Here is a 20313-nt window from a genome sequence, read left to right on the forward strand (position 1 = left end):
TATGAACTGTCTGTGTAATACGATTTTGCTTTTCTGGAAAAACTTTTGTTGGACTTAAGGTATGTGGGAAAAGGTAATTGATGAAGATAATAGGATTTTCATTTATGGAACTTTCCTCAACTTATTTTACTTCTTACTTGTTGGTTTTGTGTCTGGTATTATTTTCTTCCTAGCACAGAAATACGGATGCTAGCCATTATTCATATTGATTTAATTATGTCAAATTTCAGGTACATAATCATTGCATTTTCAAATATGATGCAAAATATTCATAAACTATAACATGTCCACATATGTGCACATTTTCCTTAAATCTTCCCTTCAGATGAGAAGGCGATGAAGTTCATTCAGCTCGAACGGCTGTATCATGAACAGCTGCTTGCAAATCTTTCTTCCATACAGGAGCAGTGGGGTGAGTGCAGGCTAAACTAGTACTGTCAGAGAAAGTTAATTTGGTTTGTATTTCTGAATAATAGAGCATGTATTTTGCCAGCTTAAAAATGCCACCTAGCAAAAGGAGCATTTATATGAGAATTTCTCTGAGATCGTTATAAGTATTCCTGCTTTAGATTTCTTCTCACAGATTTCATTAAAAGGTGCAAATGGGTTTTCATTCATTATTCTATTAGTTGAGACTTTGATTGATCCACAGTTTTGAGTTTATTTTGATTTAGAGTTGGTGACTATAATGTGGTGAAAATAAAGTGTATTGTGAAAAAATACAGTGCTTTGCATAGTTTGAAGCAAGATTGTAGACCATCCACAGAGGAGTTTTCAACATTCCTCTGTTACTTGTTTTCAGTTATGTTTTATGTTAAGTAAATACTATTGTGACTTTGTGTAAAAATTATTTTGTTCTAATTTAGAAAGAAAATGGAAAACAGCAGTTCCTAGTCCAGTTACAACAGTGAGGAATTCTGCTAAAGAACTGAGCGGTGAAGAGCTGGAAAAGCTTTCTAGAGTTTGCTCTTCACATCAACAGTAAGCATAAGAAAATATCACTACCTTTCCCAATACTAATATGTTAGCACAGCTCATATAACTTTTGAAATAGTCAATGTCAAAATAAAAGTTGCATCCCATTGACTTCAGCAAGTTTGGTTATCAAGTCTTTTTGGCATGTAACTAAAATGTTTTAATATGGTTTGAGGAATGTATAGGGACTAGATCTAAGCTGTTCTTGGCAAATCCTTAGTTTGCCAGAAAGTGAGTTTTGAGTTTTAGTATTTTGAAAGTGAAAATTGAGTAAGGTTAACTTAGACTGTAGAACTGTACCTGTTGTTTTAATCACTGTTTTAAAAAGCGATTGCCCAGTATCTCAGACTCCAGTACTCAAATTTACCCTATATATTTCCTTTCTTTTTGTTTATTTATTTATAAACATTATGAAGCAGTGATTCTGTAGTTCCCAAGTGTGGCAGTGTTCTGAAAAGTTGTGAAATCTTACTTCATACCAACTTTGCTTGATTGATCAGCCTTGTGAATCAGTATATCATGAACTTGGACAGTACTTAGGGTAGTGACACATAGGGGATGGTACTGTCCTTCATGTGTATCACTCTCACCTTCTACAGCACTTTGCAGTTCGGATTGGGCAGGGACAGCCCAATTAATAGATCCTCTGGTGTTAATCAGCCAAGTGGTTTGTGCTGAATGTGCATCCCAGTTTTTGAAGGTGCCTCCTCCCATTGCTTTCAGGATGGTTTTTAGTAGGCTGTTATAACTTTCGACCTTCCCAGGAGTTGGCGCATGGTAGGGGGTATGATACACACCTCAATGCCATGCTCCTTGGCCCAAGTGTCTATAAGCCTGTTGTGAAAATGAGTCCCATTAGTTGACTCAGTTATTTCTGGGGTGCCATGTCACCATAGGACTTGTTTTTTCATGGCCCAGGATGGTGTTCCAAGCAGTGGCATGGGGCACTGAATATGTTTCCAGCCATCCAGTGGTTGCTTCTACCATCGTAAGCACATAGTGTGTGCCTTGGCGGGTTTGTGGCAGTGTGATTTGCCAGGCTTCCCCATATTTATATTTCAGCCATCACCCCCCACACCACGGAGGCTTTACCTGCTTAGCTTGTTTGATTGTAGCACACATTTCACACTCATGGATAACCTGTGCAATAGTGTTCACCCCTCAATCTCAAGCCCATCTGTATGCCACATCTCTTCCTTGTTGGCCTGAGGTATTGTGGGCCCACCAGGCTAGAAATAATTCACATTTACGTTGCCAGTCCACATCCAGCTGAGCCACTCTAATCTTAGCAGCTTGATCCATCTGCTAGTTGTTGCAATGTTCTTCAGTGGCTTGACTCTTGGGTACATGGGCATCCACATGACGGACTTTGACCACTAAGTTCTCTGCCCAAGCAGCAATATCTTGCCACAGTTCAGCTGCCCAGACGGGTTTACCTCTGTATTGCCAGTTGTTTCTCTTCCACTGCCACAGCCATCCCTGTAAAGCGTTTGCCACCATCCAGGAGTCTGTATAGAGTTAGAGCATTGGCCATGTTTCTTGCTCAGCAACACCTAAAGCCAGCTGGATGGCTTTCACCTCTGCAAACTGACTTCATTCACCTTCTTCCTGAGCATCTTCTGCAAAACGCTGTGTGGGACTCCATATAGTGGCTTTCCAGCTTTGTTGCTTTTCCACAATGCAGCAGGGCCCATCAGTGAGCAGAGCATAGCACTTTTCATTATCTGGCAATGTGTAGTACAGAGAAGTCTCCTCAGCACATCACCTCTTGTTTCCTCTGATGACATCCCAAAATCTCTGCCTTCTGGCCAGTTTGTGATGACTTCTAAGATTCCTGGGTGCTTGGGACTCCCTGTTTGAGCGCATTGTGTTATCAATACAATCCAGTTGCTCCATGTGGCATCAATCGCATGATGAGTAGAGGAGACTCTTCATTTGAACATCCAGCCCAGCACTGGTAGTCGGACTGCCAGGATGAGTTGTGCTTCAGTACTAATCATGTCTGAGGCAGTTCAAACTCCCTCATATGCTGCCAGTATCTCTTTTTTGGTTGAAGTGTAGTTGGCCTCAGTTCCTTTGTAGCTTTGACTCCAGAATCCTAGGGGTCGACCTCACATCTTCCCAGATGTTTTCTGAAAAAAGCTCCATGTGGGACCATTCTTCCCAGCTGCAGTGTAGAGCACATTTATAATCTTGTCCTGTCTGGACTTGCCAGAGGGCTACTGCATGCACAATCTTCTGTTCGATTTGTTCAAAGGCCTGTCACTGCTCAGGGCCCATTGAAAATTGTTCTTCTGAGTCACTTGGTAGAGGGGGCTCAGAATCAAACTGTTGTCTGGGATATGCAAGAAAGCCTGGGTTTCCTTGTTATTGGTGGGTGGAGACATATCTATAATCTTGTTGATAACATCCATTGGAATCTGGCGACGTCTGTCCTGCCATTTTATCCCTAGGAACTGGATCTCTTGTGCAGGTCCCTTGACCTTAGTCCACTTTATAGCAAGCCCAGCTTTCAGAAGAATCTGGATTATTTTCTTCCCTTTCTCATAAACAACTTCTACTGTGTCGCCCCACACAATGATGTCATCAATGTATTTCAAGTGTTCCAGAGCTCCGCCCTGTTCCAGTACAGTCTGGATCACTCCATGGCAAATGCTAGGTCTGTGTTTCCACCCCTCAGACAGTCGATTCCAGGTGCATTGGACACCTCTCCAGGTAAAAGCAAACTGTGGCCTGCATTCCAGTGCTACAGGAATGGAGAAGAACGTGTTTGCACTGTCAGTTGTGGCATACCATTTGGCTGCCTTTGACTCCAGCTGGTAATGGAGCTCCAGCATGTCGGCACAGCAGCACTCATCACTGGTGTAACCTCACTCAGGCCAGGGGCAGCTTAAACCAATACATAGACTTACGTGTGAATCCCAGTGGAATCAGTGAGAGTTGTACCTTTCAGTACAGAGAACGTGTCCCAGTGGAGAGAGAAATACGTTTTGTGGGATTCTTTCCATTCCTCAATCCGCTATAGTGAGCAGTATTTTTAATACTAGTAGATACTGAGTCTTTTTTTTTTTTTTAGTTGCTAGTTTCCTCTGAGCATAAAGTTTTACAGGAATTTAGATTGCTTGATATGTTGCAGTAAATTGTCATTTGACTGCTTTCTCGAAAAGATGGAGCAATGTTAGGGCTAAGTGACTTTCTGAAGATATTCACATATGGTACAAATCTGTAGTTGAAAGAATGATAGCATACTGACACTGTTTCAGTGTAAGAAAAGTTGTGTGCTAATATTAGAGCAGAGCAAAGGCTTACAAGATTTCTATGACATTTACTACGAAGAATGTTGCAACTAAGTAATTTCATTATTTCTTTGTTCCTGCAGGCCACAGGTATCCAAAAATAAGGTAAGCAGCTGTTTAATTGAATTCTGCTTTGTCAAACATTACTAATAAATATATTCTAATACTATTAAATAGAATATGTTTAAAATTTGGATGTCTCAAAAAGTCATAGAGTGTCTGTTTAATTCCAAAAATTACAGGAAGTACTATCATATTTTACAGCTAGTAGCTGCAGAAAATACATGGGAAAGCAGTTATTTGCTTCAGCTAATGGAATCAAAAAATTTAAAGGAAAGAGAAGCTGCTGCTTTTAAATCAGGTATGTGTGTGAGTATGTGAACATGTTTAAGTATTGTACTGTAATGGCATATTCCTATAAACATTATGAAGCTTTTCATTTGAAGCTACAGCATTTGTTGGATTCACGCAGATTCATCCATTTGTGCAATTTTTTATTTTTATTTTTTCCGCAACTGCACAATGGACTTACTATACAATTTTACTTAGTCATTGATATTCACAATTGTAATTAAAGTAGTTCTTGCCTCCATCAAGAAATCACAGTATCACAGTATATGAGACGTTAGAAGAGACCTCAAGAGATCGTCAGGTCCAATCTCCCTGCCAGAGCAGGATCACTGACGGTAGTCCACGCAGGAATGCATTCAGGTGGGTTTTGAAAGTCTCCAGAGAAGGAGACTCCACAACCTCCCGGGGCAGCCTGTTCCAGTGCTCTGTCACCCTCCCTGTAAGGAAGTTTCTCCTCATGTCGACTTGAAATCTTCTATGTTCAAGTTTGAACCCATTGTTCCCTGTCTTATCACTGTGAACCACCGAAAAGAGCCTGGCCCCCTCCACTTGACACCCACCCCTCAGATATTTATAGACATTGATCAGATCCCCTCTCAAGTCTTCTCTTCTCCAGACTAAATAGCCCCAGGGATCTCAGTCTCTCTTGATAGGGGAGATGCTCTCCATTGAATTCTCTCCAGAGGCTCTGTCTCTTTTGAACTGGGGAGCCCAAAACTGGACACAGTATTCCAGGTGTGGTCTCACCAGGGCAGGGTAGAGAGGTAGAAGAACCTCCCTAGACCTGCTGGACACAGCTTTCTTGATACACCCCATGATCCCATTGGCTCTCTCGGTCACAGGAGCACATTGTTGTTCCATGGAGAACTTGGTGTCCACCAGCACTCCAAGGTCTTTGTCTGTGGATCTGCTTTCCAGCATCTCCCCCTGGGTTGAGCTCAACACGTTCCAGTTGCTTATTCACATAGAGAGCAACTCCACCACCTCCCCTTGTAAGCTTGTCCTTCCTGAAAAGAGCATAGATGTCCATAACCACATTGCAGTCATGGGAGCTGTCCCACCATGTCTCTGTAATTGCAACAAGATCATAACCCTGTGACTGCACCCAGATTTCCAGTTCATCCTGCTTATTCCCCACGCTTCTTGCATTGGTATACAGAGACTTCAGAGACTTAGCAGAGGAGTATCTGTTACCATTGTGGGTGTTGCATAATCCACTATCCCCTACAGCCCCTGGGATAGCAGTGGAGCTGGTACCCTGCCTCACAATGGTCCCAGGAATGTCCTCAGTGAGGCTCGTTTTTCCCTTTTCCCCTTTCAAAATTAGTTTACAGACCTATCAGTTTAAAGACCTATTAGTTTAAAGCCCTGCCAGTTCTTGTCCCAGGATTATTTTTCCTCTCAGAGATAAGCAGTTTTTTTCTATAGTCAGCAGGCCTAGAGTCTTGTAGAGTAGCCTGTGATCAAAGAACCCTAAAACCTGCCATTGACACCAGTCCCACAGCCAGGCATTAATCTGCTGGATTTTCATGTTTAGTCCACCATTAGGCATAGCTAGTGGGGGGACAGAAGCAAATACTACTTGTGCTCCTGACCCCTTAACCATTCATCCCAGGGCTCTGAAGTCCTTCTTCATTGATCTCAAACTTCTTTTTGAAATTTCATCATTGCCTACTTGGAAAACCAACAATGGGTAGTAGTCAGTTGGGCGCATCAGGGTAGGAAGTTTTCTTACTACGTCCTTGACCCTGGCCCCAGGTAGGCAGCAGACTTCCCTAAAGAGTGGATCAGGTCTTGCATATAGGACCCTCACAGCCCTTCAGAAGAGAGTCCCTGATGACAAGCACCTGGCATTTCTTATTGACTGCAGATGTTTTGACAGTAGGTTTGCTCGCCCCTGGCCTCTCTGAACAATGTAATGCCTTTTAAATGCACATGCATTTGCAACAGCATACAGAAACTACAAAACTATGTACAACTAGAGATACATAATTAATGCATATGAAATATAAGGCAAATAATCGGATGATAAATATTCTGAGTTGTTGCAATTCAGTACAGTTATCAGTACTAGCAAATATTTTTAATTACATGCAGTATACTGATTTTGAGACACATTTTTCTGTAACAGCACAGAAAATTAGAAGCTTTTGGTGGGATCTTGAAGAGAAAAACATACTTTGGTTAATTTATTTTCAGTACTCACATTCATGTCAGCTTCATTTTCCTCGTCCTGCCTTGGGGCAGTGGCTGTTTTATTTGAGTACTCTGTCAAAAACATTGGTGTTTATGAAATATTTACAAGTTAGTGAATTGTTAAAATGGAGACAGAGTAGGAGAGAGCATTGGTAGGCCACCAGGCTGTGCTTTCTCCTCTAAGTAAAAATTTTCTTTTGCCACGTTCTAGTACCCAAAATTGGCCTAAGTTGAGTACCTTTCCTCAAAACCAGCTTGAATTTCTTACCAGATGAGGATTGATCTATGTGACCTCAAGAGGTCCCTTTTAAGCGTGTATCAGCCAAGATGTTCAGGAATTAACAGACACGGTCACAGTTCTCTATGTTGTGCAGATTGTCCTTTCTTCATCCTTTTTTACCCTGACTCCGACACTGCCTTTTCTCTCTTTGTTCTTGTAACCTAACTAAACATGAAACACTGAAAAGACAAAACAAACATGTTCTACAGCTCAGAAAGCTTTTTTTCCTGCTTTTTAGTTGTAGATGGTTGGAAATCCCTGTGGAAAAAAATTAGGCACTTAAAATTTTTCTATTGTCTTTGTTCCAAGTGGGAACAAAAGCTTTCTGGAGAGCAGAATTTCTAAACATTTGAATATTCTGAATTAAAGAGTGCTTTATGTCACTGTTAAAATCCTGTAGTACAACATCTAGATATATTAAACTTAATTTGGAAGTAATTCATGGTATAAATGGAATTTTTTTCATGCCTTTCTCTTACTGTAACTCTTGTCAAAGTGTTATCATAATGTTTGGGTTCCTGCAAAATGTTAGTAAGTTAGTAAAGCTATGTCATCCATAGAAAGTGGTTCTGCTGAGAATTTTTGAGCAGTGCTAAATGCTTTTTTAATGTGACTCTTTTAAGTCTAAGTCAAGTTTAAATGTTTCAGATTTGCAAAAGATACTTTTCACAAGACCAGCCCGTTGGCGGGGAAGCAATGGCCTCTCACTCTGAGAGGTCTCGTCACAGTGCATGGTCAGTTAACTACTGCTGTCCCTCACCGTGTCAGTGCATCAGCAGCGTGGGGCTGAACACTGTCGTTGACATTAGAAGACTTCAGATAGGGAAGGCATTGGTATGGACAAATACAGAAACTGGACAAAGATGATCCATAACTCAGAATTTGTGTAGACCACTTGGTGCTATGCAAAAAATGCTGAAGCTGTGGCTGAGTGACCCAGCTCAGGACTAAAGCAATACAGCTGTTTGGGGTTGGTTCTTGATTTTTGCCTGGACCATAGCAGAACCTTATAATACAATACCCATTACAGTTCCTAATATTTAAACTAACTTGTTTAGAATTAGCCTAAATGCTTGGGCCTTCTCAGTGAACACTTTGAATGCTTGTCTTCTGCTTTCTGGGTGTTTTTTTTTTTCTCTACAACACAAATAAGGAGAAGTAAATGTGTAAACTTTCTTTTCCTGCCAGTCTGCAGGGAGACCTTCTTAACTCAGCTGCTGGTAGTAGAGGTCTGATTTACACTAAGACAGGGAAAGGAAATTTTCAAATGGTTTGAAGACTGGCCTACATATGAGTTTATATGCCCAAAATAAGAATTTATCTTTCAATTATCGATAAAAAGCATTAACTTATACATAGATATGGCATTGTAGAGATTGTTATACTGGACTATGGTAGCAATCTTGGAAGTAAAATCGCACTTCCATACTAATCTGAAGCAAACATTACTCCACTGACTAACTGCAGGCATTTAGGTACATAGCTTAAGCCTCTGTAGGCAGCTGAGCCTAAGAAGCTCCCTCCTTGGGATAGAGTGACCAAGAGACAGCTTTATAAGTTGGCTAGTCAAGACTCCTAGGAGTGTCACCAAATCCCTTCTAAGCAAGGGTTGTGGAGTGGTCTGTTCCTTTCTGGAGAGATTTGATATATCCTACATCCATTAATTTCTTCAGTTTCTGACTGAAAGCCTTAATAGCCTTAGTGTTACCTAAAGATAATCAAATTCATGAGTTTCATGAAACCTTTCCTAATGAATTTAATAAAATTGTTAGCATAAGTTTGTAGTGTGTACATAAAGATCTGTTTCCAAGGTGGAAAGAAACAGCTTATACTCTATTTTCTTTTACATCATAGGGACTTTTTTTCAGTGGGAAGAGGGACAAAGATGGAGAAATGTGAATTCTCCACTGGTAGAATGCCATAGGTCAGTACTCTGTCTGCTAGGCTGCCTTGGATTAACAGTATTTTAAAAGTAGTGGCTACAGATTTCTTTTATGAACCAAGCAAGTATTGATTTTAAAGTAACTCTGTTTGTGGGGAAAAAAAAGAAGAAAGGAGGAAAAAAAACCACTTCTTAAATTATCACAATGGCTTTCTCTGTGATAAACTTTTCAGTAGACGCTTTGTTATATCTCTGACAATCAGATAAAAATTACTGCCATGTTGGCAGGTATATCTTTATTTAGCCTACTAGGAAAAAGCATCTTTTCTAATTAAGTGTTCAAGTACTTGTCTTGATTCTACAGTGGGCATGAGTTGTTTGAGGCAGGTGTATCAAAGTAGGTGTAAGGAAAAGACTGAAAGCTACAGAAAATTCGATGTGGAATGTAACAATGATCATCACATCTCAGTTCCTGTACATCTGTAGTTAGATAACAGTGCTAGGAACATTTGTTACTTTCTTATGAACAGAGCCCTGAGCTCAAGGGCCACCTTTTATGGTAAAGAATATGTTTTAATTTCCTATTCCATTTAATCTTTGTTGGAATTGGGGCTGCCAACAAAGATTCCTTTTGTAATGTGGATGTATCCACTATAAAAAATTGACAGATGGTAACAAAATCTTGTACTAATAATCCAGGCTGTGTTTGAACTCATGACCTATATGTGAGGGGCTCAGTATCCTGTTACAAATCCCTTGAGCTATCTACTTATCTGTGTCTAATTTGCAAAAAGTCCCTGTCTCATACCCATTTCTTCTTTCAGTGTTTTGTAGAAGTTAGGTTCCCCATACCCTTTCTAACTGTTAATGTTGTTCTGATTTTTCTTTCCTGCCTTTTGAGATGGTTAGATACTCTCTTTTTCAATCTTGTCCAAGCCTGTCTTTTCAATTCTACCTTTATATTTCATTACCTTTTAAAATGGGGATAGTTTAGAATTTAATAAAGTTGTTCAATACAATGAACTCATGCAGACTTTTCTTTTAAAAACTAATGAATATGACCCTGTTTCATGCAACAGATTCAGGAAATTGCTCAAATTTTAAGTGAGGTTTTAACAGGTGAGGAAGGGTAAGATTGGCATTAAGGTCTTCAGTCATTGTGAGAACGCACACTGTTAATAAGGGCATTGTCTGATCTCTTCATTAATCTATTGATAAGACCTTTCTCCTTTTTTGCTGTGACCAAAAAAATGCAAATGAGTGAGTTTTAGAGGTAATTTTATTACTACTACTGTATAACACTAGTCCTACTGTAATTTTTAGTCTCAATTTTTATTGAAATATGGAATAAAAACCAGTTTCCACCACAGCTAGCTTGCTTTGGTGCTCTAATTCTAAATACCATTTTTATCTCTGCATAAGCCTAAAAGGGGAGATTTGGCTTTGAGCTTCTCATATATCTAATGTTAGATACTTTTATTTACAACTTGGGCTAACCACATAGTCCTTCAAAAGCAGATCATGCCAATAGTAGGTGAATTCATGAGCTATGTAGATTTCACCTCATCTCTCTCTGAAGTTTCAGATAAGAAAAATGCAGAAATAAACTGTATTTAATTGTTGGGTGTTTTTTTTAATATGTAAACTAATTTATGTATGCAAAAAGCAACATATTTTTATGCAGTCCGTTATGTGAAATATTGTAAGTGGATATTTAATTTAATGTTAACCAAAGAGGCTAGTTACCCACTTAAAATGAATCAATTAAACATTTATTGTATTAGTATGGCTTTATCTTCTTTATAGGAAATGCAAGTATCTTCCTGTGTGATAGATACACCAGCATCAAAATTCAGTTTTATGTAATTAAGTGCATTTGTCTGAACTCCAGGCTTTTGTGAGATGCACTCATTTAAAATATGCTTTAGAAGAAATTTGGCGGTTCAGAAAGATACTTCTATGCATATAATGCTTGAAGTATGGGAGTAACTCTTTTCAGGAGGGCACTAAAACATGTGATTTGCCTGCAAGAATGTGTACAAAAACTCTGCTGAATCAGGAGTCGACTTTGCAGACTACTAAGGGAACTTCTACTCTGGAGCATAAAATACCTGCCCTTCATGGGAGTGCATTTTAAAGCATTAGGTTACAACGTTATCAAATCACAGTATACTCTTTCCCCCCGGGCTCATGCTTTGAATCATTTAAAAACACTGGAACTGTTTTTCCTGTTGCACTTAGGTACTGAAACTTGTCCTGGCATCGGACCAAAGAAAGAAGATAAACAACTGAGCACTAGTTCTCCAGGTGAAAACAAACGCGAGAGACAGACAGAGGCTGCAAGCCTGTGGTTAGCTGCAGGAAAAGACCACATGGAGGAGCAGCACTGCAGTGCTGAATCAACATTGGAGCCACACACCCAGTCCACAGGGACAGTGGGCCGGCCTTCTTCAGGCTGTTCATCATTTGGAAATGCCGGTAAAGATAACAGTTTGCAGCTAAGAGAAAGACAGCTCTCTAAGGATGCAGAAAAAACAGAAGACACGGGTGGGAAGCCTGGAGTGAAACTCTCTCCTGAGCCAATGGTAGAGGCTTTGGTTTTAACAGATGCTGATTATATGCCTACTGATTTGGTTCCTACCGATAAAGATGTGCAAGCTGATAGAAATCTGCTCAGATCAAAACATGCTCCTGGCTCTTCAGAAACTGCTAGTGGCCACCTTGGAAATAGTGATTTAAAGCAGCAACAGAAGCAGCATGGCAATGATGATGAAAAATCTTTGCGGGACAGGACTGTATCAAATGTATGCTCTGAGTGTAATAAAGTGTCAGAACATGAGAGTACTGCCCATTCACAAGTATGCAAGGAAATACAGAGAACAGCAGGACAGGAGGAGAAGGTAAATAATGAAGAACAAGAAGATTTATTTCTCAGATTTTTAAATGGTAACATAATAGACACTGAAGAATCATTTGAAAACCAGAAGGACTTTGACACTGTTCCAGATATTTCACCTGAACGAGCATCTTACAACTCACTGGAAACTTTATCACTAGATGACAGCTTTTCTTCTCTCGATGAACTTGCAAGAAGGATAGAGATTGCTGAGGTAAACGCTGTGAATCTTACAAAACCTTCCATGTTTATCTCAAAGTATTTTAAATATTGCTAGCTTCAAAATGTGTTAAATATCCCTTTATTACTGAAAATTAGTCTATACTTATTTAATTGTTCTGAGTTGATTCAGGGAAAAAAAATGTTTCTTTTTGCCTGCTTGCTGACTCCTTGTCTAGCAGTGTTCTGTGTTTCTGAAAATTAGATTGAATTTACATATGAGTTTGAACACCCTTTTTTTTTTTATTCTGAAAGAGACTGTTAGGACATAGCCTGACAATTCCTGTTAGATCACTATTTCACTTCAGAAATCTACATAATGCCTATGATGTAACATGTGGTTCATTTCTATTCATGGAGTAAAATTTGCTTTTTCTGTACCTATTCCTTATAGGTGAGAACTACATATGTAACCAACTCTGTATATGTATATTCACAGGCTTCGAATTTTGACAAGTTTTGTTCTTTCAAGAAAGACCTTATAAGCCTGAACCCACCTTTCTGAAGTACTGCTGATAGAGTATAAGAAATTAGTACTTCATTATCTAAGTAGTTCTTCTGGAAATACAGATTTATTGCTTTGGGAGATTTTGGAAAGTGTATGGTGACATTTGCTTTGTTTGTCTTCTGGTTTTGATACATTTGCAGCCATGAGACCTTAAAAGCTTTTCCTTTACATGTAAAAAACTGAGGTTGTTGTGAAATGATGTGATTCCAGATGCTGGAGGAGGAAAACTTGTTAAAAAGGTATCTTCTTAGTTCATCTTTCTTTTAAATACATTTAACAACACGACATCCCTTGGCAATGAATAGCAGTACTTCTCTAGAGATGAGAAGCTAATGCACAGAGACCAAAAACGTACAGTTGTTCTAGGACAGCAGTCAAGCAGGGAACTAAAACACTGAGGATCCATGCTGATGTTACTACATGTTTGGCAAAATCTCCAGAGCTTGACACAAGAGCATTTCTTTTTTCTCCTCACCTAAGGAGTTTATTACCTCCTTTTCAAGGTTCTTCATCCTGTCCCTAAAACACCTTATTTTCCTGTGTGATGCCAGGAAGTATATCACATACCAGGACTGAGGACCAGGTACACAGGCTCTTGACAACATGCAAGTCTGGAAACCCACATACATGTTCATACATGCAGTCAAACTTTTGCACTAAATTCAAATCCACTGGCTTGTGTTCACTTGCAGGATGGTTTTGAGAAACAGTATTTTGTTGACAGTCTGTGCTAAGCCTATATACATATATAATAGAATAGTAATTTAAATATCATCCTTCAGAATCAGGTTTATTTTGAGCCCACTGAAAGTTCAGCATTTTAATCTACAGGAGAGAACTGTACTGTTTCACATAAAAAAATTCTCAATCCTATAGCAACTATAATTTGCTGTGTTTACGGCACTTGCATTTTAGAGGATGGGATAGGAAGCAGCATACTGATGCTGTTAGAAAAATTACACTTGTATTGATTGGCTCAGTGACCAATGATGGTGCTTACAGGGAATCCAGTTTCATTTCTAGTTTGCTATCCTGGTGCTAGGACTGTCAATACTCTGATGGCCAATGGAGTCTCTGGAGACAAAAAAGTACCCTAAGTCTTTCATAGTAGTTTTTCTGGCCATATAAGGCATAATGTTGGCTGGCATTGATGGGAGTCTTTTTGAATTTTCTTAGCAAGAAGTCTGTTTTTTGAGATGCAGGGAGTTTAATTCATGGAGATAAGAAGAAGGATTGATCTCAGTATCAGTTAAAATTTGTAATATGCAGCATCTGGAGTGTTTTGAAATACCTAGGTGCAGCAGGGTAAGCAAAGGATGACAGGGGAGCTTGTATTGGTTTATTATACACTTATATTGCACTTATATTTGGGGTTTTTTTCAGTTAATTTTACTATCTATCATTACCCTAAGTGGTTGCTTTTCAGAAGTGGTGAGCACCTACAGCTTCCCTGGCAGGCACCAGGAATTGTGAGAGTTCGGCACCCATAAGAAAGCGTCACTGTTCATTTGCTTTCACGGATTTTGGGTTAGTTCTAAAACAAGATTCCACTGATGTTTGACAAGCAGATTGATCCTTGCACCAGCTGTAGTATATCTTCCTTTCTTGTCCTTCTGAAGCCTTCGAAGTTATATTGTTCAGACTTTCTTACACTAGTTATGAAAAAAGCACCTAGAAAATTCATTAGTAGCCATAGGAATTAAATTAATTTAATTACATTAAATGTACTTGTGTGGCAGAAAAAAACAACCAACCAACCAACCACACAAAACCAAAACATAAACTGATTTGACTGTGACCCCACATGTAAGGGAATAAGTCTTTGCAAAATTGCCATATATATGTTAGAATGGAAGGCAGAAGTTAAGATTAATAACTTGAGTACAGAAGTCATATGGTACGACAAAATTTCATCAGTATTCACCAGTGGAGGTGTAATATTAGTTTATTAAAAATGGGGAAGGATAAGTACTTGTGTATGTACTTATGGTTAGGAAGTTTTGCTTGATCCCATATTGAGGTCAAAAAATCAAAGACCCATACAGAGATCAAAGAATCATGTAGTTCTCTAATTTAGGTCTGATCACTTGCTTTTAGTCTACGATTTATAACTGTTTGTAAGATTGAAGAATCTACTAAATTCTGACTCTGTGTTTAAAGAATTGCAAAATTAAAATAGTACTTTGCATATTCTACAGTCCCTCTGCTGAATATTAATTTGCATTTTCTACAGTTCCTCTACTGGGTATTTCTTCACTAGTAGAAACCATGCACAACAACGTGCAAGTGACAGGAAATCAGTGTCATTTTATAGAAACTAGATTCATACAGCTAACAAAGCACAGTCAGCAGTTGGCAGCAGCAGGTAACAGATCTTAGATCTCTTTGCTATAACTTCTGAATGAAATAACACACCAGCAGTCAAACAAATTGTAACCTATGTAACGTAAGCTGTGTTTTGCCAAATGAAGTTTATGAGAGAAACTTTTTGTCTGAGTGAGGATTAGGGAAATTACTGAAATCAAAATAGTTTTCCGTATTCAAGAATTATAATTTGAAATGTCTTTCAGGCAGCAAAGGTAGTGAGACTTTCTACCACAAGATGAGGCAGAAGTTTCTGGTTGGCACTGTTTGTACACCAAGACTTTTTTTTAAATTATTGAGTGTGTGCTGATGAGCAGCTGATTTGGTCACAGAATTGAAGTCTCCACCTCTCTGTACTGGCTCTGGAGATAATGTCCTGTTGAGATCCCCTGTTCTCTTGTATGGTTTGGGTCCTGTAGTTTTGAGTTGGCAAGAATTTCACTTCAGTATAAAATGTTTGCATGGTATCAGAGCTATTTATTGCTGTACAGAGGAGCCCCAATATTGCACGGCAGGCATATCAGCAGAAAAATGGTTAGAGTCTGATGCTGTGGTGTGAATACTGAATCTGTTAAGTTAGTTCTTTTTCAAAATCAAACTATTTGTGTATCTAATGTCCTTAATTAGCAGAGGGGTTTTTCTGCTACTTACAGCTAAACCCAAAGCAGGCTTGCTTTTTGTCAGATTGTTGTACAGTTACAGATTACTGCTTTAAAAAAATCTTGTATTGCTAGAAATAAAACTACAGGCCTTTGCCAAGTAACTGAATAAGGAACACAACCCACGTTTATATGACCTATTTTCAAGCTGCAGTTGAGAATATGGTAGAAAAGTAGGTATAAATATTGCTGTATGCATAATTCCATGCTTGTATTTGCATTGTAACAATAAACTGTATCCTGACTAGGAGGCATAACTGTGTAGGTCCTTTGCAGAACAAAACAAAAAAGCTTATTTACTTGACTAGTGAAGTGCATAGGCAGATAAAATATTCTAGGTGTGAATTACACATCACATAAAGGGGACATTTGGGAATATGTGGTCTGGGGCTTTTGTCATGACAGGAGAGTAATGCTAGCCACACTGATTTTATTTCAAAATCAAAAGCCCTTGCTCCCCCTTTTTGAGCAAAAGATGTTCAGAACAGAGAAACCAGTACTGTGTCAATTAGTTCTTTATACACTTAGAAGTAAACCCAAAACACAGCCATGTAGGCTGCCATGGAAAGTAAGGGAACTTCAGTGGTGCAAGACTTTCCTTGCAAGCCTTTTACATAACTGAAACACATTTCCACATAATCCTGTCAGTGATAGCCCTCTGCTTTTAAGCTTGGAGAAGTCATAGCTTGTGACACAGTCATTCAAAAACTACCAAAAGCCAGCAGACAAAATGGAGTATCTCAGTTTGAAATTACTACTTGCAGAATGGGTGACGACATACTAATTTTAAGGAAGATTGGTACAAATGTCCTGCTGTCCCTGGATGACATTCCTGTCAAGGGCAGTCCGAGCCACTGGCAAACACATGTGGCAGGCAACAACTAGCCTGCCACGTGGGTGGTGCAGGAGGAGCCATTGATCCTCTTTGTGAAAGCAATGCCATACACAGAAGCTCAAAATAATGCTCTTTTAAAGGATGTAATTTCATCTCCACCCTCCCAAATAAAAGTCATATTAATGCACTCCTACACAATCCTCCTTCCTTGTCACAACAAGGAAGCCCAAGTGTTGATTTTCTGTCTGGCCTGATAAATTTTCATGGAAGATCTGCAAGGCTAATGTAACATTACCAGTAGAAACTTCACCCCAGCACATTTGTCTGTTGTGATGAGACACTTGTGGACTATTATTTCTGGTTCATTTGTGCCAAATAGTGGTTCTCCATATGTTAGAAACAATTTCTTTTCACCACCTCCAGGCTTTCACTACTTTGTAAGTACTTTGCATTTTTTCCTTAAATAATCCATTCAAGCTCCTCAGCTGGTAATAAAAATGGGAAGTGGGTATCAAAAGGGGAAGTGTGGCAGAGATCCTTTCAGCTGTGATTTTAAGAAAAACTGTTAGAGCCTAGGCGTATACCAACAATGACCAACTTGGTAAGGTGTTCAGGGCAACACTTTGTGCAGTTGAGGAGTATAAAATACTGTCAGGCTAGAGACCTGCAAAAGTAATTGCCACGTTTCCCAGTTCAAGTGTTGCAAATGCTAAATGCTATAGTTGGTGCAGTGCCTCTTGGATTGTGCTCTGTGTGGTGCTGTGTTCAATGCACCATCTCTCCGATACCACATGCATCCATGCATTGTATAAGCTTGTGGAGTGAAGCAAGTTTAGGGGTGTAAGTTATGATGTCAGTGGTTTTCTGGTTTTCTACAGTTTTTACAGTTGCAATGCAAATTATTTTTTATGCATGGTCTTCTCATTTTGTTAGATTATGGAAAGAGTGAAGCAGTCATTGGTCTGCAATTACAGTGTTATCTGGAAGGCTTTTTTTCACTTTTGAGTTTTTGTGAAAATTATAGGCATGTGGATCATCTACATAGATGAGTTGCAAACAGTTGAAAATGCAGTATGTTTTCTTATCTGTAGCACAAACGTATGCAGATTACTTTTCAATGTAACAAATATTATTGCTGATCTACAGAATAAGTTTTTTAAAGTGCTACTTAGGTTTATGGAGAGATGACTAAGACTTTTTTTCCAGGTAAAGATGAGCTAAGATTAAAAAAGCATGTCTAAATATGCTTCCTATTTTAATTCCTGTTTATTTCTAGCATATCAGGAACTGCTTGCTTAGGAAAGCATTTTTCTTCTCATACTCTTCCTCTGCTTTCTCTAATTGGGAAATTGCAAACTGCTCAGGCTGATGTAACATCCTAGTATGGCTTAGAATGTACTCTTCCAGCTAAGCCAAATGCTGTAGAAAAGGAAAGCGAATTTATCATTTATTGACTTGTTGACTGTATTGCTCTTTGTGCAAGCTGTTTGAGTAACCAGTCTGTAGGGAAAGAATTCCAAACTGCTGCTCTATCCAGAGAGCTTATTATGTTGTGGTGCTGGAATCTACCCAGCGCATTGAAGCCTGTTTTTCCCTGGTGTTATCTTTTTGGCTTTGTGACCCCACTGTGGCTTGTAGTCCACTCTGGAAAACCAATTGCAATGCTGGAAAATTAATCTCACAATAAGTATTTGAGGTCTGCAGGATTATGTCTTTGGAGAGGCAGCAGCAAGTGTGTCATTGACTCCTCCTTGCTCTCTGATGATGGTGCTTTTGACATGAACCCTCCTCACCATTGCTCCAATCCATGTGATTTAATAATGTGAGCTTACAAAGGAACTGCTGCAGTGAATACTAAGTATTATCCAAACAATAAATTGACGTGTATTTCATTTTTATAGCAGTTAAGAGCAAGTACTGTCAGCAGAATGATTTGGCAGCTGCCCTACAAGTTAAGGAATTGATGTATTCGAGAAGGGTGTTTCATGAATGCTGCAATGTTTAAGAAAAGTAGAATGAAAAACATTTCTTAACTATTTAGCTCATTTCCTTCTCAGAGTCATTGTTAAGTAGATCTCATGCTTGGATTTCTCACATCTCCTGTGCCACTCACTGTCTTTTCTCATAGATTGCCCCAGCAGAAGGATTGGTGTCTATACTAAAGAAGAGAGATGACAGGGAAGGAAAACCAGTTGCTCAAGTCCAACAAAGGCAAACAAAGAGAAGAGTGCGATTCCAAGAGATGGAAGACACATTGGATCAAGGTAATTTAAAACTTAGTTCATAGGGTGCACTTTTGGGGTGCAAATGATGTTGATCTTTCTGTTCACATTAGCAAAGTAGGCATTTGTTGTACATACATTCTTGGCTTTTCAAAACTTAATCAAGTAGTAAGTGAAGGTGACTGAGGATCATTCTACACCAGGCTACAGAAGGATTCGATTAGTACACTTCTGTTTTAAAACTTGATTGAGGCTGAAGCCACAGGTTTTTACCTCTGGCTGAATAATTTGCAAGTGATATCTAATAGATGTTCTTTCATTAATATTTAGAGGTAGAAGGTGTAGACTTTCTTCCTAAATCTAATCCCTGTAGTTAAAGAGGGATGCAAAACAAAGCAGTCTGTTGTGCTTTGTGCACAGGTAGCTTTCCAACCCTTTCTAGCAGACCACAGGATTAGAGGGCGTCAGGTTTTAACCTTGCTTTATAATTAAACAACCTTATATATTTGCCGGAATGTGAGACTAACCACAAACAGTTCATGGTATTGCAGTCTTTTAGTACAGAGGAAGCAGGAAGCTTTCCATTTGTTGTAGTTTCAAAGCTTTTTGTTTCATTTCAACTATTTCAATGAAGGAAGGCTTTGATTGTGCAACATTCTCATTGTTAAGTGTATTTTGCTTCAGTGTGGAATGTCCCCATAAGTGACATCAGCAAAGGCAGGTACACAGGTTGCAGAAATGAAGCTATATAATTATGTAGGTTTCTGAAAAGACTGTAGAGAAATATACAGTTCCTCCTGACCTATTCATGGTAAAAATCTATCTCAGAGATCATCACACATGTTCATGTTGTTTTGTACATCATCCTTTTCCACCTTTTCTGCTCTTCTATTTACAGAAGAAGTAGCGGGTGGCTCCTGTATTTTGCTGATCCTGCTGTGCATAGCAACTGTTTTCCTTAGCATTGGAGGAACTGCATTGTACTGCACCTTTGGTGACATGGAATCCCCTGTGTGTACTGATTTTGCAGCCAACATGGATTTCTATTATACCCAGATACTGCATCGTATGGAAGAACTTAAACACTGGATAGCCTTCTCATAATTGAAATGAGCGGAAGCAGCACACTGAAAGGTCACCAGTGGTTACTGGAGAGGGTAGAAAAAAATTGTGATTTCAAGTTCTCTAAATTTGCTACCTGATGATGTCCTTACACTTTTACTTAGAAAATTCTAGTTTAGCAATCAGGTGGCAAAATGTTCACGTCTTAAACTGTAGCAGTGCGATATGGGAGAATAAAGTTATTCTCTTCACCCTTTTAAGAGTAGGCAAGTAGCTTTTTGGCAACTTGAGAAAGCAAAGAAGAAAATTAACTGTCTTCTGTATGCTCTCCCATTGCCACACATTGTGTAAGCAATCTCTGGAAGCTTATTCAAAGGACAGCTTTCATTTACAGCTGTTTGTGCAAAGGTGTTGCCTCCAGCTATCATGCAATAAGTCTGTGTTTTATGGAAACATTCTTTTTCTTCTAAGTCTTTCTGGTTTTCTCCATTTTATTTCTCCTGGTGAACCCCGTAATTGTTTGGGTGGAGTGAGAAGAGTGCAGCAGCATTCACTGAGCCCTCGTTTG

General features: G+C 39.1%; 1 protein-coding gene across 1 annotated transcript in view; it reads left to right on the forward strand.

Moving 5' to 3' along the window:
• Positions 1 to 19891, forward strand: part of CNST (consortin, connexin sorting protein) — a 33423-nt gene extending 13532 nt beyond the window's left edge. The window contains exons 4-10 of the mRNA XM_054393070.1: positions 326 to 412; positions 867 to 981; positions 4355 to 4376; positions 4536 to 4632; positions 11222 to 12090; positions 18590 to 18725; positions 19582 to 19891. Coding sequence (XP_054249045.1) covers positions 326 to 412; positions 867 to 981; positions 4355 to 4376; positions 4536 to 4632; positions 11222 to 12090; positions 18590 to 18725; positions 19582 to 19787 — 1532 coding nt within the window. The 3' untranslated portion in view covers positions 19788 to 19891. The remainder of the gene's footprint in view (positions 1 to 325; positions 413 to 866; positions 982 to 4354; positions 4377 to 4535; positions 4633 to 11221; positions 12091 to 18589; positions 18726 to 19581) is intronic.
• Positions 19892 to 20313: the final 422 nt, after the last annotated feature.

This window comes from Indicator indicator, chromosome 2 (assembly GCF_027791375.1).
Source record: "Indicator indicator isolate 239-I01 chromosome 2, UM_Iind_1.1, whole genome shotgun sequence".
Taxonomy (NCBI): Eukaryota; Metazoa; Chordata; class Aves; order Piciformes; family Indicatoridae; genus Indicator; species Indicator indicator.